Source organism: Lytechinus variegatus, chromosome 5 (genome assembly GCF_018143015.1).
Source record: "Lytechinus variegatus isolate NC3 chromosome 5, Lvar_3.0, whole genome shotgun sequence".
NCBI lineage: Eukaryota > Metazoa > Echinodermata > Echinoidea > Temnopleuroida > Toxopneustidae > Lytechinus > Lytechinus variegatus.
Genome location: NC_054744.1, coordinates 36,267,561 through 36,286,326, shown reverse-complemented (window position 1 = coordinate 36,286,326; position 18,766 = coordinate 36,267,561). Strand labels below are relative to the sequence as shown.

Here is an 18,766-nt window from a genome sequence, read left to right as displayed (position 1 = left end):
CAGGCAACTATAAGAGTTTTACGTAAGTAGCTGTGTTTTTATGATAATTTAATCTATATATAATACAGGGGCCGCGGAACGGCTTTCAAATTTGGGGGGGGGCTGACCATGCAAAAAATCACAATCATGTGGTAATTTTTACGGTTTTGGAAAAAAGTGAAGGGCTGAAGCCCCAAGCCCCGGCATCCGCGGGCCCTGTAATATTGGAATACTAAAGATTGAGGAATTATGTAACAAAGAGAATCTTGCTTTATTCAACTTATACAACTCATTTATTTTACCACATTATAACATGGTCTGGAAGTTTGGGGTGGGACGTGCGAAACAACCCTGAACCCTATATTATTAGGGCCTACTTCATAAAAGAAGAGCTAGAATAATGACGTTCAACCATCATAGCTATCTCTCTGCTCCTTTATTTTATGATCTAAATATTCTCGATATTTTCAAACAATACCAATATTTGATATGAGTATTTATGCACGTTTTAATTAATAATCGGTTGCCGCATAGTTTTATTGATTATTTTTCATTCATAGACCATCCTTACAATAGAGAATATTAGAAACACCTCATTCGCAAGATATTTAGCAAATCGTTAAAACTAATGCTACTGGAAGATTATGATTAATTTGGTATGGTAAATACTGCCTGAAAACAGATAATTATGTATAAAGATTTTTGTGAATGAATAAGATATTCTTTTCTTGTAAATAGTGTAAATATGTTCACTAAAATGATCGCAATTATCTACATTAGTAATAAGTAGAATTAGTTCCGAATTCGATGTACAATACTGAGATTTAGTTAAAATCATTGTTAAACTATGATGACATTATTTGGGTCCAACCTCGATGAGCATCTTGATATCATGTTACCTCCAATTACCAAATGTTTTGTTTATATGTGATACTATTCCATGTAATTGTACCTGACAGTGATATTTGGTAATAAATTCAATTCAATGTTTAAATTCCCTTTATTCGCACATGCTCAGACTGTATATCTACTGATCGTGACTTAAATACACCAGTGACTCCCGCTAATCGCTACAGACCAGTGCTCCGAACAAAACGTTCAGGACATTCCCTATCTCACAACATCTCGTCACAACTGTCACGGTATCGTTATGTCATTCGCTGTAGAAGTGTTTTTGTATTTCCAATGCTGTACATAAGTCCCGAATCCGCTCGGAAAGTGATGACACCAGAGGAATCGTTGGAGAGCCATATCTTCATCAATATTCGAAGTTGACATCTAGATCTGAGGATTTCTTGCCATTAATTGGATCAGATATACGAATTCAGTGAATATATAGCAGAGGCCTATAGTGATGATGACGACACCACCCCAAGTGGAGACAACTCTCCCTCCAGGTTCTGGCTCGGATGAGGACAAATACGTTCCAAGGTAAGAAAAAAGGCTTTGAAAACATATTTTCAACACAATTTTCCGTTATACGAATAGATATTGAATATTATCAATCCGTGCTTTCAAGTTTCTTGGTATAATTGACATTGTGTTCCTAATGTTTACACATTGCACAGCCCATGCTGGATTAGTTGTTTAAAAGTGACAGTTTTGTGAGACACATCCCCGTATTTTTTTATATGAAAGTACCTCAACCAGGGCCTTTAAATTTGAATAAACGGTAGGCAATAATTTCATAAAAGTCATGATTATGGTTTAGATATTCTAACATAATTTACATTAAACGCGTAAGATTGGCCAAAATTTGTCCCACAAAATGCGCAAGTTATATCTTTTCTCAAACTCCTGGTAAAACAGAGGTCGACACAGTTTTATAATATACACACTCACATGTATAGAGTTTTGTAGGCCTATTCTATCCCACCATCAGATTGATCAAACTCCACTTTTTTGAGGGGTGTACAAATCATCTATTTTTTTTACCATAGCGTGTATAGTAATTGCCCACAGCGGTCCGTTAAGAAGGCTTTTTTTTCTTCAGATCACTTGAGGTGATGAACTCTGATGACAGGGGGGGAGGACTGCGATTACATACATTTTGGCGTTATGGATAAGACTAAAACGTGAAAGCTAGGATGATATATATATATATATATATATATATATATATATATATATATATATATATATATATATATATAAATTTAACTGTTATCACATATTATTCATCTATACACATCGATGTCCCCTTTAATGATTATTGTATTATGTTTTAACAAGTGTTAAAAACGAGTGTTTATCAACCTGCAGCATAGGAATAACAGAAAATATATTTGAACGATGGAGGGGCGCAAACATTGACACAAAATAATATAATAAACAAGTTGTAGGCGAATTTATCCCAATACTTCTCGCGTCTTGGTGATAGCCGCTCATTTGCCCTACCATGGTTACAGACTTACAGCCATTCTTTTTGTCCTATAAATCGCTTATTATAATAATGCCAACCCCAGAATCCGGGCCCAGAATGTAACCATGGACCTGATGTAACAAAGGTCTACTTATGCTTATTGTTTTGGGGAGGAGTAGGTCTATTACAATACGGATACTGTTTATTTAGATAGGCCTACAGAGTTTGAATTTTAAGGTACATGGAAAAGAACTACCTTTAGGTCACGTGCAACTCTTTTTGAAAACAGACAAGACAAAGTCCGTGATCTTTTATACATTGATTTATTGTTCTCCGTAGCTAGAGATCGATCAATATTGTAGAATATCCGCACCCCCTCTTTACTTGTGTAGGCCTACACATTGATTTTTTTGGGTGGACGGATGAAACACTTTTTGTAACGTCACAATTTTCATCTAATTTGTAATTATGACCAATTTCATAATTGATAACCTGTAAAAATATCGATATTTTTATAATAAATGCACAATAGTCTGCGGAAAGAGTTCCTTTTGCGTCAGCAACCAAAAATTGAAAATAAAAATATCATGAATATGGAAAGGTTAAAAAATAATATATCTAGCCCTTATATTGAACGTAATTATATAATAATAATACATTATGATTCATATAACGACTTTCCATTTTGATAAAAGGTCAAGTCCACCCTAGAAAAAATGAAAAAACAGGCAAAGTCACAGAAGTATAACACTGAAAATGTCATCAAAATCGGATGTATAAAAAGAGAGTTATGACATTTTAAAGTTTGGCATACTTTTCATAAAACAATGATATGCACAATTCAGTGACATGCAAATGAAAAAAATCGATGATGTCCTTCACTGACTATTTCTTTTGTTTTTTATTGTTTGAATTATACAATATCTATTTTTTTACATATTTGACGATAAGGACCAACTTGACTGAACCATACACAATGCTTATTCTACATATTCAGGGAAAAATAAATCATTGTGTCACTTGACAATAAGGAGAAAATTACAATATTTCATATCTATTATAATAAAATACAAAAGAAATAGTGAGTGGATGATGCCATCTGTCTCCTCATTTGCATACCGACCAGGATGTGCATATAGCTGTTTTGTGAAATTAAGCGAAACTTTAAAATGTCTTAACTTTCTTATTTTACAACCGATGTTGATTAAATTTTCAGTGTTGTGCTTGTTGGATTTTTCTCATTTTATTCGAATCAACTTTTTGTTGGAGTGAGGGGTTCAATTCAAGGAATACTTGCCAGGGGTATCGTTTTGTTTACAATACTTGTTAAGAGTAGGGTTTCACTGCACGCCGACAATCGTTAAGGTGTGCATTTTCAGAATATGGAAAATACTTGTTTAGGGTGCTTTTTCCAGACCCATGCATGGTCACCCATAGTATCCACTCGTCAATGGAAGTGGCCCCCTGGTTTTAAAGTCGGGTGATTTTAGAATTAGGTATATTATAGAGAAGACTATTAACGAAATCAAGACGTGAGGGGATGAGTGGTAGGTGTACAAGTTTCTATATGATGGGAGAGTGGAAATACATAACAAAATACGACTTTATTCAGGGGCGGATCCAGCTTTCGCCAATAGGGGGGGGGGCCTAAAATATTTTCATCAACGTGTTTCTCGATTGGCCGCTATAATCTGATCTTTTGTTGGTTTTTCAGGGGGTAGTCCTTACTAAAGACTGAAGTTTTAGTTTTTATTGTTATAAACAGGATAAGGTATCTCATGTGGTCTTAATATGATGCGCGAAGCGCGAGCTCAAATTCTTGGATATTTTATGTCCTTAGACCCGAAGTTTCTGAGCAGTTTTTATAACATGAACAAAGACAAGTATCCAACTAAACATTGCGAGCGCGAAGCGCGAGCCGAAATTTTGATATAGTAACGTGAAAAGGGACTCAATAATGACACTAAAATGACAAGGATACAAGTATCACCAATTAAATAATGGATGTGGCAAGCGTGAGCCCAAAATTTTTTATATTCCGACCTGGAAACTGTCTAAGCACGTTTTATTTTAATAAAGAACAAGCTGTGTCTCAAACAATTAAATGCGAGCGAAGCACGAGCTTAAATCTTTACTGACATGATAAAGGGGAATTTTGAGAAATTTTGGTAAGAATTGATGAGAAGATAGGTATCTCACAAATCAAACAAAGCGAGCGCACAGCGCGAGCTGAAATTATATACATATATATATATATATATATGTATACTATTTGTGTAAATTAAACAAAATAATGAAAGCTTGATGTGCGAACTAAAATATTGTGTGCAAATTGATTTCAGAACTGGACATATTAAGTACCATGTAATCCTCTTGAATGAGACTTATTACAGAGCCAATGCGAGCGCGAAGCGCGAGCGAATTTTTTTATATAATTTCTATATTCCAATTCTTCCCCTCACATTTTTCTTGTTTCCTTTCAGGTCTGGCCGGCCGTTACGAGGCTGTTAATTACACATCATGGGTATAACACCCCTGTCTTACTTTTCTTTCTGTTTTTCATCGTTTCTAATCAAGTTAAAGAGTACAATTTTTTTCTGCAGGTTGCCAATTAAAATAGAGGTGGGGGGGGGGCGGGGCCGGCTCTGCCCCCTCCTGGATCCGCGCCTGTTATTCCGTCAAATTTTCAGGCAGGATCGAGTGCGTCTAATTCAGAGGCGTAAATCCCGGGGGGGGGGGGGATCGCCCCACCAATGAAAATATTGGGGGGGGCAAACATATCGTTTTGTCCCCAAATAATTCCGGATGTGCAACAATAAAATAAGATTGTAATGTTACACAGAAATCGGCAAGCGAGATTAAGATACACAAGTCGTTCTTTATCTAGGATCGTGTTCAAAATGTCCACCGTTTTCAGACATGGATTGTTCAGCTCGCGCTTCGCGCTCGCATCGTTTCTTTAGCAAAACCCATGCTTAACTAGGTGAAAAGAATGTCCCGTTTTCAGTTCTAATCCTAAAAAGAACGCCCGCTTTTATTTGCAATAATCTTTTGTTGGACACAATTTTATATATTGTTCTTTATTAAAAACGTCCTCATTTTTTCAGCTCGCGCGTTTCGCCCTGGCATCTATTGTACTTTTAGATACCCATCTTTAGAACATCAAGCTTTCAGGTTAGAATATAAAGAAATTTCAGCTCGCTTTCGGCACTCGCATTATCTGTGTAGTGAGATATGGATCTTCCCCATGAGTTACTACTACATACAGTCTAAATTGGTACATTTTACCTGTTTTCTGGTCAGTATACTAAAAATTTTAGGTCGCGCTTCGCGTTCACATTAATTTGTTGGTGAGATATGTGTCTCTTTCTCAAATACGTTGATTCATGATTTTGCTCCCGCCCCCATCTGAAAAATGGATCGACGCCCCTGGTGTAATTGTCCATAGACATCGCTTTATTTCGTCAGTAAAGGATCTAAAAGCCTAGACTAGTCGAAGTATCGGCTTACGATCGCAAGAAAACCATTTCCGGTATCATTGCTTCTCGAAAGCTTAGTTGGAAGAATCTTGACTGCAGTTACGACGTTCAGCTAAGGTAAGAAACTCTAAAAAAAAAAAACACGACAGAGAAACAGGAAGCAAGGAAAGCGATTGAACCGGAAGACTCGCCAATCTTTTTTTTTTTTATTTTGGGTGGCTGTCGCAAGAGGAACTCTTTCCAAGTCTGCCGCTCATTTTTGTCCTCCATTTACGTCGCTGCTTTTGCTCGACTCACTCTTATACCAATCCAATTATCAGTTTTAACTTTTCATGACGCATTCTTGGCCATGACGTTTTAAAAAAATACTTGGTAAAAGATTATAAGATCAGTTAATTGGCACACCGGATAAAAATTTCTATAAACGATCTGAAAAATGGATTCAATTAAAGTAGATTTCAATTTTCAGCGTACATGCAAGCCAGGGGCAGACTCCAGGATTTTCCAAAAGAGGGGACGAGGGGCACATTTACCCGAGGAAACATCTTGACAAGCAAAAAAAAAAGAAAGAAAAAAACAACAAATTTTTTAACCAAAAGTTAAGGATATTTGTCCAGAAAAAAAAATGACAAGCAAAAAAAAAAGAAAAGAAAAAAGGCCTTCACTTCCGAAGGGGAGGGGGAGCACACTTCTGTTTAAACGGCATTCTTACATTAGAAATTTTAATTATGCCTCCCAACAGGGGGCCGGGGGCACGGGCCATTTTGCCCCTCCCCTCCCCGTCCCCTGGACCCGCCAGGATGTAATATGCAGGCAACATTTTTAGGTAACACAAAATATAAACACAAAAGTGACGAAATAATTGATTGATTGTTAGTATTATTAGTCGATTGAAATAACTGACATTTCATAGTCTCGTCTTCAGGCGCTGCGGACAAGGGGAATGCATGCACCGATTTTGTGCGAGGAAACCCCAGTACATTTTGTTTCACAGCAGAAGCGATAATCATCAAAGTCCGCCATAATAATATGTATGACAGCCCTGGAACATATCCATGATATCTTTGTGTATATTTTATTACTGTATTCCCTAAATACGTTTACATCCGACAAACCAACCTGCATTTGGAAACCATTAAGGGGGAGCCCTGCAAGTTTCGGTAATATCTATGATGGGAAGTAAGGTTCTATAGATAAAGTGAAATCTCCTTGGTGGGAAGTTATATTAAATCATTATTTAGAACATAGCGTCCCATAGTATCTGCCACAGTGTGTTCACAATGTGGAACACAATATCACTTTCACTTTGTTAAATTTGGGCGTTTCAACAGTTTGAATTATTCACATAATCGACCAGTGTGAACACGCTGTGAACAGTCACACTGTCGAGGTGTCCATTAGTCTGCAGACACAGACCCTGATTGAAACTTTGATCGACAAGCGTGTCTCCACGCAAAGGCTAGACATGCAAACCCGAGCGAAGCCTTCAGAATATACACAAGCCATGAGTAGGCTGCAATTCAGACCCTTTGCTCGAGTGAATGGTTTGCACATCAGACTAGGTGTCCACAGTGTGAAAATATCTTCACATTCTTCTATTTGAGCATTTTACCAGTGTGAATAAGATTTTTCACACTGTGAACACACTGTGTCCTTTCCAGCAAAAAATTGCCAAGAGAGGGGTTTGACCAGTTGGTTTTTGTCCCAAATATTGACAAGCAAAAAAAGTTGCCACTCCCAAATATTTTTGGTTCTTCTCTTTTACTTTACTGCGACGTACTGTGTCCTAAACCCCTCCCTAATATTCGCCATAGAGCTACATACCCTTTTCCTTTTTTTATTTTTTAAGGGAGCACAAGGGGGGGGGGGGTTAACCCCCTAAACTCCCCTAGATCCTCCATTACGGCGAGTATTCGTAAAATAGGGAAATTAAATGTAGGATTCGTCCCCATAATCATGATAATTATAACAAAGATTTTTTTTTCATTATTTTCTTGCTGTAGAATTTGGTCATTTGGATCGGATAGCAAGACACCAATTGACACATGGTAATATTGTCAATCCAAGGGGATAAAATAGTTTATCGTACGTAGACAGCATGTAGGCCTATTGTATACACTGAATTACACAAACATTTTAACATACACATAGACATAATAACAATCAATGTCATTTGAAATGCATCATTGCACTTAGAATAAAATCCCTACTCAATGTTGTCTAATAGAAAATGATGAGAAAAAACACAGATAGAATGCTATTACAGATATTGAAATTGGGTTACTGTGACAGACTGGCAAAGTAAATGATAATGATAACAAATAAATGTATAACATGAGTTTAGCATTGGGAATGGGTGGTTATTGCAAGTACTTTTGAACAAAAATATATTTAGCTAAGGAAAAGGAAAGTGTACTTGTTCTGGCGAAGTTGAACTTATTTTGTTGAAGCAAATTTAAAGAAAACTACAAGGCACAGTGGATATCAAAAGAGAACGGCAAATTCATCAGGACCATAGATGTATTGATTCTGACCTTTGATGATAATATGAATGCAATTGCAATTAACTTATTTTTTTTATTCATACATGAATAAACTGATAATATCCTTGAACTATAGACGGACCCCGGATACGGACTGAACGAGCGGAGAGAACAGGCGAGAATAATTAGGAGCTTTGTATGTTCATGCAATATAGATTATTGTGAATTTTAGCATGTCTATCTATGTACAAGTTGTATGATTTCTGAAATTAAGTATAAAGAAACAAAAATTCATTGTTCAGTTCAAATTATACGAAGTCGTATTTTTAGGGTGGTTTCAGTACCATTTCCCCACCCTAACGCCTGTCAGTAGTGAGATTTTTAACCAGATTTCAGACGGTTGGAATTTGATCGGTCATCGGCAAGAAAGGGTTCAAGATGACTGTCATCATAATATTATTAGGTTGTAATATGTATTCGTATATCTTTACATGGATATAAACTTCTTTTTTGTATGCATTACGTTAATGTCATGTTTTACTTTTGTTGTTGTTGATTATTATCATTGTTGTCAAAATCATTGATATTTTTTGTCTTTTGATTATGATGATTCAATAAAACACATGAATAAAAAGAACGTTAGTTGCAAAATTTTCCTACAAAAGTTAGAGAAGAAATAACGCTTGGTCAGTGAAAATATTACTTCATCCGTTCAATATAGGCTATTAATGTCGTAATTCCTTCGTGTTATTCTTTTTTTTTCAGCCTTTCCGAATGGCAGGAATGTTGTAATGGGTCACGACACGATATTAACTTCAATTGCGATATAGTTCTGACCGCCTTCTCTTCATGCAACAAACTTCTCGACAACCTCATCATTGAGGTACTCGTCTGGGTCGTTGGACTCTCGTCCTTCGTTGGAAACACATCCGTGCTGTTACTGCGATCACGAACCATCTGCTCGAAGGCATCACGGATCAGCCGCATCAACGCCATCATGATCCTTAGTTTGGCATCTGCGGATATCCTCAACGGCATTTATCTCCTCATCATAGGGGCTGTGAACGCGAAATTCGGTAAGAACTACTACTTCTTCGCAGATGAGTGGCTTGAAAGTCCACTCTGTCAAATAGCTGGCTTCTTAGCCACACTGTCTGGTCAGACATCTGTATTCATGTTAACTGTGATCAGCATTGAACGCATGTTGGCCATCGTTTTCCCGTTCAGGTTGAACCTCCGCATGGGCACCAAAGTAACATGGGCAATTGTCCTACTTGTTTGGTGTGTATCGATCTTTATCTGCTCCATCCCGTTCATGTTTCCCGAGAGCTTCACTGGTTTCTATGGCAACTCGGATGTCTGTATAGGACTTCCGGTCGGGCTCTACATCTACGCGGTTCCAGGAGGAGGTGAAGCGGGTGAGATGGAGATCGAAGGGTCTTCGTGGTACTTCGGCATCGCCATTTACGTCGGGATCAACATCCTCTGCTTACTCGTCATCCTTATCTGCTACGTAATCATTTTCGTCACGGTGAAGCGTTCCGGGCGTAATGTCAAGAACACTAAGAACAGCACGCAGGAAATTCAGTTGGCGGGAAGAATGTCTCTGATCGTGTGCACCGACTTCGCAGCCTGGTTTCCCATCGTCACCATGTTCATCTTGGTAATCGCACGAGCTTGGGATATGCCTGCCACTCTTTATGCTTTCGTCGTTGCCATTCTACTGCCAATCAACTCAGCGTTAAATCCCTACATCTATACTGTAACTCAAATCATTTCAAAGAGAAGGAGACGACCAGGAAAGACTTCAAACGGTGCAGGATCTAGGGGGATATCGCTAGATAAACTGACTTAACTTTTCTTTTTAATTTAGGCAGGGTTGGCACGTTTTAAAGGTGTGTTTGAAAACACCTTTTGTTAACAAAAAAAAACACCTGTTTTAAAACACCTCATAGACTTGTGTGGTGCAAATTTGCATGGATGTGATTTTAGATGAATGTTTTATTTAATACTTTTATATATTATTTTCTTCTGACTTATCAAAACTCTTTCACATCACTACTCCTTTTCTCCTCTTTCTCTTCCCCCTTATTCTCCATTTCTCCATCGTTTTGTCAGGTTCCTTTCCTCCCTGTTCAATTGTGCACATCGATTCATTTATGTTCTCATTTTAACAAACATACCTGAGTGTTGTGCTCATTTTTTGGACAGGGAAAGAAACACTATTTAAAACAAGCTCAAATACATGTAATAGTAGTACTTGGATGAATTGGTAGTGTTGCACAAGCATAATAATATTTTACAAATAGACTGTAAAACTGACATCGTACTCTTAAGGTATATACAAAAGCAGGTGAAACTTTGCGCTTTGTAACGATGAAGAAAAATACTAAACAGTATGAGATAATCAGCGAGCAAACCTTGAAGGACAAGTCCACTCCAATAATGAGTTAAATTGAGTAAAATAAGAGAAAAATCCAGCAAGCATAATGCTGAAAATGTCATCAAAATCGGATGTAAAATAAGAAAGTTACTGATGATTTAAAGTTTCGCTTCATTTCGCAAAATAGTTAATATGAACATCCTGGTCAATATGCGAATGAGGGGACTGATGACATCACTCACTCACTATTTCTTTGTATTTCGTTATTTTCTCCTTGAGCATTGTCATGTGAAATAAAGTTATGTTCCTCCCTAAACACGTGGACCTACCATTGTTTTAACATTTTTGGGTTCAGTTGGTCATTGTCAAATCTGTAAAAATTGAAATATTGTATTCTTGTTATTCAAACAGTAAACGACAAAAGAAATAGTGAATGAGGGACGTCATCGACTCTCTCATGTGCATACAACTGTTATGTGAAAATTAAGCGAAATTCTAAAATCAATTTCGATAAAATTTTCAGAATTATGCTGGTTTGATTTTTCTCTATGATTCTAATTAACATTTTTCTGGGATGGACTTGGCCTTTAATCCTAACAATCTCAGGGAACCTTAAAGGACAAGTCCACCCCAACAAAAACTCGATTTGAATAAAAAGAGAAAAAATCAACAAGCAGAACAGTGAAAATTTCATCAAAATCGGATGTAAAATAAGAAAGTTATGACATTTCAAAATTTCGCTTCATTTCACAAAAACAGTCATATGAACGAGCCAGCTACATCCAAATGAGAGAGTCGATGATGTCATTCACTCATTATTTCTTTTGTTTTTTATTGTTTGAAATATGAAATATTTTTATTTTCTCGTCATTGTCATGTGAAATGAAGTTTCATTCCTCCCTGAACACGTGGAATTCCATTATTTTAACATTTTGTGCTTCAGGCAAGGAGGTCCTAATCGTCAAATTCGTAAAAATTGAAATATTGTATAATTCAAACAATAAAAAACAAAAGAAATAGTGAGTGAGTGACATCATCGACTCTCTCATTTGGATGTAACTGGCTCGTTCATATAACTATTTTGTTGAAAATAAGCGAAACTTTGAAATGTCATAACTTTCTTATTTTACATCCGATTTCGATGAAATATTCAGCATTGTTCTTGTCTGATTTTTCTCTTTTGATTAAAATCAACATTTTTCTGAGGTGGACTTGACCTTTAATGATTCCCTCAAAACTTTCTATGATAAATCCATTAACATGATCACAAGGGTGGGTCATATCATTCCAGCATGGATATATGCATATCCCTGGTTCAAGACTACTTTTGGGGTGCAAGCATGGGTAAGTGGTTATGATATTACACAACAAGTGCAGTCAAACCCCGAATTGTTCAAAAACATGGTTTTATGTGTAAAGTCAATGTAAATCACGCCAAAATATATATCTGTATAATTATTTGTATTTTTAGTAATATTGGAAAATTGTTGCCAATAATTCCCATTAAAAACATAAGAGTATTTAAAAAGTGTACATAAGAAATAAAAGAAATAGTGAAAACAAGCATTAAAAGCACTTTATACTGATTTTTTTTAATATCTAATATGTATTTGAACAGAATTCCTCAAGAAAAAAATAAGCAATTCAAGTGCTTTATTTATATAGATTAAATTTTAAACTCAAATTTATTTTGTATTTCATTCATGCACTAAATTTGGCAAAATGGATTCAAATGAAACAAAGCATATTGATTTAATGAAATTAAGCTTTGAAACCCCATAGTCTACAGATTATGTAATTTTCTTCCATTGTGCAAATTCTTCTCGCCGCCTCCTCCCCTAGATTGACAAGACTCGAAATACCCCAGAACTACATGTATATATACATATGAGGAATAAACTTATAAAATGTCAACTTATTTTAGCCTCTTTGAGGGGCATTTCGTTTCCATGATTTAGTCATTTGGGGGAAACATGAACTTTTCTGTTGGAAATTCAGTACAAAAGAAATTGTAGCCATCTCTTACTCCAAAAATTTATTTACAACATCAAGAGCTTTAATCATACATAAAAGAAGGGTATAGCTCAATTGATTTGCAGAAAATGGCATCATTCGTTGAAAAAAAACGTTTTAAAACGACTTAAAATGTTTTATTTAATAAATAAGGTTGTTAAATAAAAACGTTTTTATTACAACCCTGAATTTATCAGTCTCTTAACTTTTAAAGATAGGCAATTTGAGCAAAATCACCAATCATTTTGGAGTGAAAACATTTCTTTCGTTTTTGTCAGTTTGACCAAAATCATCTTAATGTTGGGATGAACCCCCTTTTTCATTGCCAAATTCTCTTCCGAACCACGTAGTAGTACATCATCTTCCAAAATCGTCCAACCCCCAGAATGCCATCTCCTTTCTCTCAACAGCTCAAGAGGATGTATTATTGGTTAAAAACTGTCTAAAGTTTTGAAGTTCAATAATGTGATTTATTTTGTCAACCAACATTGCAATCTTACAAATGATAAGTTGTGACCATTGACGAGGGGGGGGGGGGGTGGGTGGGTGCTGGAAATGGGAGAGGGGTAATACCCTTCGTATATACTTTTGGAGCAAGCTACCAGAAAGTACCATAATTACGGATTCATTAAGTGAGAAATAAACTATATAGAAAGATTACAACAAACTTTTCTACTGAAGAAGGAATCCAAAGCACATGAGTGGAACGAATCTTTCGATGTCACATGAGTTTGGGTCATGCAGTATCAATTTGATTATTTTCTTAGCTTCGATAAAATCCCCCCAAAAGCACCGACAGAAAGTGGATTTCGTTATTTCCTTTCTATTTGTCAGCATAAACTGTTGTTGTATATAATGTCCCGTATACTCGGAAGCGGGTGGTGTTATGTATACGTCACGAACAAACCGGTTATTAAAACAACCTTCACAATAATTTCAATTAATATTTCTTAAGATTTATCTGTCTGCTACAAACATTTTGTAATGGAATCCACTCGCTATATTCCTTAAATTAAAAGTCAATCTAATAGTTTGTGTGGTAAGGGATTAATCCAAAATTGGATCGAAAGTTGCAATGAAATAAGACTGAAATTAATATGTGTTAGCTTGAAAACTTCAATCCAACTTTGGATTGCTCCCTGATCGCAATCGATATCAATCAAGGAATAAGATAGCAGTGGAGAAGAGAGAGGGAGAGAGAGAGAGAGGATGGGAGTGGAGTGGACAGGACAGGAAGAGAGACAGATAGATAGAGAGAGAGAGGCAGATAGTGTGAAAGAGACACGTGGCAATCCTCGTCTGTAATTTACATTGAATTATGTCTGCCAAAGAGAACAAAGCAAACAAAACACGAAAATAGAAAATACCTCGTTTGTTAGTTGAAGGATAGGTACAACTTGGAAATAAAAACAAAAATCTCACGCAAACTTCCTGTTAATCAAGACTTTATCACACAATTTATTATTTCGATATCGAAATGAATACCTATTTTCAGTTACGCTTTCTACTGTCATGACTGTTTTCTAACAAATTACAGTGATAAACAACTTTTATTTCAATCTAAGTCTATAAAGTGATTACCATGTATTATTATTGTTATTATTTAAAAAAGATAAGCACGTAACGTGTATAAAGCGATTCAGTACATCATAGGTGGATCCAGGGGGCGAGGGGTCTTGTATTAGCTGTGCAAAAAAAGGGGGGGGGGGAGAAAGAAGAAAAAAGAAAAAGAAGTGAAAAGAGAGGAAAATAGAAAAAGAGCATGGATCCTACTAGATCCATGAAGAAGAGGGGAAAGGAGGAGAAAGACGCGTGAACAAAATAAGGTAAAGGGAAGGCTGGAGGGGGGGGGGGGAGATCTTTCACGTCACTCTATAAAATTTTCGCTCGCGCTCGCATTGCATGTTCGATGATTATCTTGCTCAATATGCCTATATGGAGCTTAAAATATCAAGCTTTGAAGTCAATACGCAAATCGTATTTCAGATCGGACATCGAGCCCTCATTATTTTGTTTCATTTACAAATTTTCAAAAAGTGCTCTGTAAAATGTCCGTTTTATTGTCTGAATACCAACATTTGCAGCTTGCGCTCTACGCTTGCTTTATTTGATTGGTCAAGTACGTATTCTCTTCGGTATTCCATAAAGTTCTCAAAACATCCCTTTTCAGGCTTGATAATAATTATTATCAAAAACTATCAGCTAGTGCTGCGCGGTTCTATTTTGATTGTGAGTAATGTTATACCTCTATAGAAATTCTACTACAAACTTATTAACATCTCCTTCTCATGACAGTTTATCAAAAACTTTGGCTCGCGATTTAGGATCGCATTAATTGTTAAATATGTCTTAACCTATGTGCATCATATTCATAATTACAAAAGTATTCAGGCTTTAATATCAACAAAATTTTGCGCTATCATTAGACTTAATAGATTAATGGATAAAAAAATAACAATTTCATGAATCCCCCCCAAAAAGAAATTGTCCCTTTTTCAAAAAGGAGTATCGACAAGTTTTGTCCCGCGCTTAGAGAGAGGAATAGGAAGATCAGTTTGATCATCATATGATGATAAAATGTCCTTAATTTTTTGGGATCATAAAGATCAAAATAATAACAATAAAAGTATACCCAGTTGTTGTGTGTCCGGACGATCAATTTTAGAAAGTCCTTTTGAAAAAAATTCAAGCGAAGTTTCATCAATTTTTAGTTCAAAATGTAAGGAAATATTATAAAGAACAAAATAGAAGATGATTTCAAGTATTGAATTCAAATTTTTAGTGTAATCCAAAGACAAAAAAGAAGGCTTCAAAAAGATAAAGTGTCCGGACACCCGACCCCCCATCCTATCAGTTCGCGCTCGCATCATTTATTAAGTGCGCTCCATATTCATGATACCCACTTCACAATTTTCCTATATACAAAGTGCTTGAATTAGTGCTTAAATTGATCCATTTTAGATCGGAATATCATTTTTTTTCCGTTAGTGCTTTGCACTCGCCTTATTGATTTCATAAGAAAACATTTAGAATGCAGATTCTAGGTCTAAATCTAAAAGACGCACACGCATGTTTATTGAGATACGCAGCTTGTTCTTTATTTAAAACATGCTTATAAATTATCCAGTTTCAGATCAGAATATCACAATTTTCGCGCTCGCATTGTACAAATGTTGTAGGAAGATACCCAGTCATCCATCCTGTTAATGATTTACAAAACATGAATAGAATTTTCCGTTTTTAGGTCTAAACCTCATTTTTCCCGCTCGCGCTTCACGCTCGCATTGTTTAGTTATATATATGCCTATCCTGTTGATTACAAAAAGTGCTTAGAATGTCATTTTTTTAGGTAGGAATGTAAAAAAAAAAATCAGCTCACGCTTTGCGCTCGCATTACTTCATTGATGAAATATAGATTGTCTTCATGGCTAACCTAAAACAGTCTTTACCAGGTCATTTTTCGATCAGACCAGAACTTGTATTGAAAATTTCTGCTCGCTCTTTGCGCTCAGGCATTAATTATTTAGTCGCATACACATCTTGTTCAGGACCACAAACATGGCCAAAATGTTTAATCTTCAGGCCAAAATGCATGAAATTTCCCCCGAAATAATATCTCGTGCTTTGCGCCCGCACTATTTAAATAAGGCTGAAGAGATTATTATATATTTATGTTCTTTTATAAAGCCCCTTTTACACCTTCACGGAAGCAACACGGATCATCCCGGAGTGTCAATCCGGGGTCGTCCGTGTACAGTCCGGGACTACCGTGTACACTCCGGCTACTCATCCGGCGCCATCCTTGATGTACCGGCATGTCCGGGAGAAAAATTGAACATGTTCAATTTTTCATCCCGGAGTACACGGACTGATAATCATCCGTGTTCATCCTTGTAGCCTCCTAGTACATCCGTGTAGCTACCGAATGCATCCGAGAGGCTCCTTGTAAGACCCGGGTGATCCTTGTTGATACCGGCTTTATCCGGGGTAAAATGTTTGTATTGTTTGCGTACATGCACAATAGTCCGTATTCATAACCAAGCACGAGCATGCTCCAGATGCTGCAAAAAGAGACGAAACTTCATTCTAGCAAGATATATCCCAGTACAGAATGTGAGCAACCGTGAAGGTCCGTGTAAAGACCCAGTAACATCCGTGATCATCCAGGTATTCCGTGTTGGCTCCGGGAGCATATCAAACATGATCCCTATTGCTACCTTGCCTATCATTGTAGACTCCGTACTTTTCCGTACATATCCGTGTTAATAACCAGTTAACTTCGTACTCACTCCGGGAATGCTAGGAAAATACAAATTTGGCACCCCGGATCATCACGGACTGAGATCCGTGATGATCCGTGTTGCATCCGTGAAGGTGTAAGAGGGGCTTTAGAATATACTAAGAAATGAATGAAAGGACTATCTATGGAAGCTTAAAAGTGCCACCGAGATGTTGAGATAATTATCTTGGAAAGTCGACATCTTGATAGCAAAAGATCAGATGACGAGATCCTGGATCTCATCATGTTGACATCTTGTAAAAGAGATGATGAGATGACAAGATACCGGACCTCATCATGTCAACATCTTTCAGAAGAGTCGATGAGATGACAAGATCCCGGATCTCATCTTTTAGAAGAGATGATCAGATGACAAGATCCAGGATCTCATCATGTCAACATCTTTTAGAAGAGATGATCAGATGACAAGATCCCGGATCTCGTCATGTCGACATCTTTTAGAAGAAATGGTCAGATGACAAGATGTTCGATCCATGATCATGTCATCTATAATCATCTCTTCTTAAAGATGTAGACATGACGAGTTACGAGATCATGACATCTGATCATCTCTTCCACTAGATGTAGACATGACGAGATCCAAGATCTTGTCATCTGATCATCTCTTCTACAAGATGTCAACATGATGAGATCCGGGATCTTGTCATCTCTTCATCTCTTCTAAAAGATGTTGACATGATGAGATCCGGGATCTTGTCATCTCATCATCTCTTCTAAAATATGTCGACATGATGAGATCCGGGATCTTGTCATCTCATCATCTCTTCTGCGAGATGTCGACATGATGAGATCCGGGATCTCGTCATCTTATCTTTTCCTATCAAGATGTCGACTTCCCAAGATAATTATCTCAACATCTCGGTGGCACTTTTAAGCTTCCATAACTATCCCTTCAAAGAAACAAACAAAAACTTTTTGAGTGGCCGATCGGGGAAAGTATTGGTGATTTTTTCGCCGCCCTCCCCCCCCCCCCATCGGTGAAAGCTGGATCCACCCCAGGTACATGACGTGTACATGTTAGGTTATTTCCAAGGATTTTCCAATACATTGCATTTTTACTTTGTTTGCATAATTTCAAATGGAAATCCCCCTTCGACATGTCGTTAGGAGTATAAAAGAGAATATCATGCCATGGTCGCATCATAATTACGAAGAGGACCGCATCTGTTTTATATTTCAAATCAAAATGATTAGTTATTTGAGGTCGCTAATATTCTCAGTGCATGATCAAAATCCACACCAGATTTCTAAAAACAAGTCGGGCGGTGAGGATGGTAGCGCAGATGGCGGTTGTGATCGAGCCGAAGTGAGTAGGATATTTGTGCAGTGTGAAAAGAATCGTCCAAAGATTGTAACTGACTTCGGGTGTTCTCTCAGGAGTTCTGATGGTAAACATTCTTTGATTGAGGTAGATTGGTCTGGACTAGGTTGGAAGGCTGGATTCAGGTAAGAACTTCATTATTATCATCATACGAAAAGGTGGACCGAGGAAGCCCCCTCCCCTCCACTTCTTGGCGGCGCCTCCCAAAAAAGTTTAAAAACAAAGAAAAGGAAGAAACCGAAGAAAGGAGAAAATAAGAAATATTAGTGATCAATAGATTTTCTTTCGATTCAATACATCAAAAATCAATATTGGATTACACATTGACTTCTTTAGGCCCTATTTAAAAAATGCTTAAAATGTCAATGAATTTTGGCTCGTACTTTGCACTCGCATAAATCCTTTTCATTTTACAAAACAAACGCATAGAATGTACAATGTCGAGG

General features: G+C 36.8%; 2 protein-coding genes across 2 annotated transcripts in view; both read left to right on the top strand.

Annotated features, from left to right (window-relative positions):
- The first annotated feature begins 840 nt into the window (after positions 1–840).
- On the top strand, positions 841–10,801 carry LOC121416033 (relaxin receptor 2-like). The gene is made up of 2 exons (XM_041609471.1): positions 841–1,410; positions 9,069–10,801. The coding sequence occupies exons 1-2, from the start codon at positions 1,334–1,336 to the stop codon at positions 10,156–10,158; spliced, it is 1,167 nt and encodes a 388-aa protein (XP_041465405.1). The 5' UTR covers positions 841–1,333; the 3' UTR covers positions 10,159–10,801.
- Positions 10,802–18,185: 7,384 nt separating this feature from the next.
- LOC121415439 overlaps positions 18,186–18,766 on the top strand; it is a 32,330-nt gene continuing 31,749 nt past the window's right edge. The window contains exon 1 of the mRNA XM_041608641.1: positions 18,186–18,445. Coding sequence (XP_041464575.1) covers positions 18,186–18,445 — 260 coding nt within the window. The remainder of the gene's footprint in view (positions 18,446–18,766) is intronic.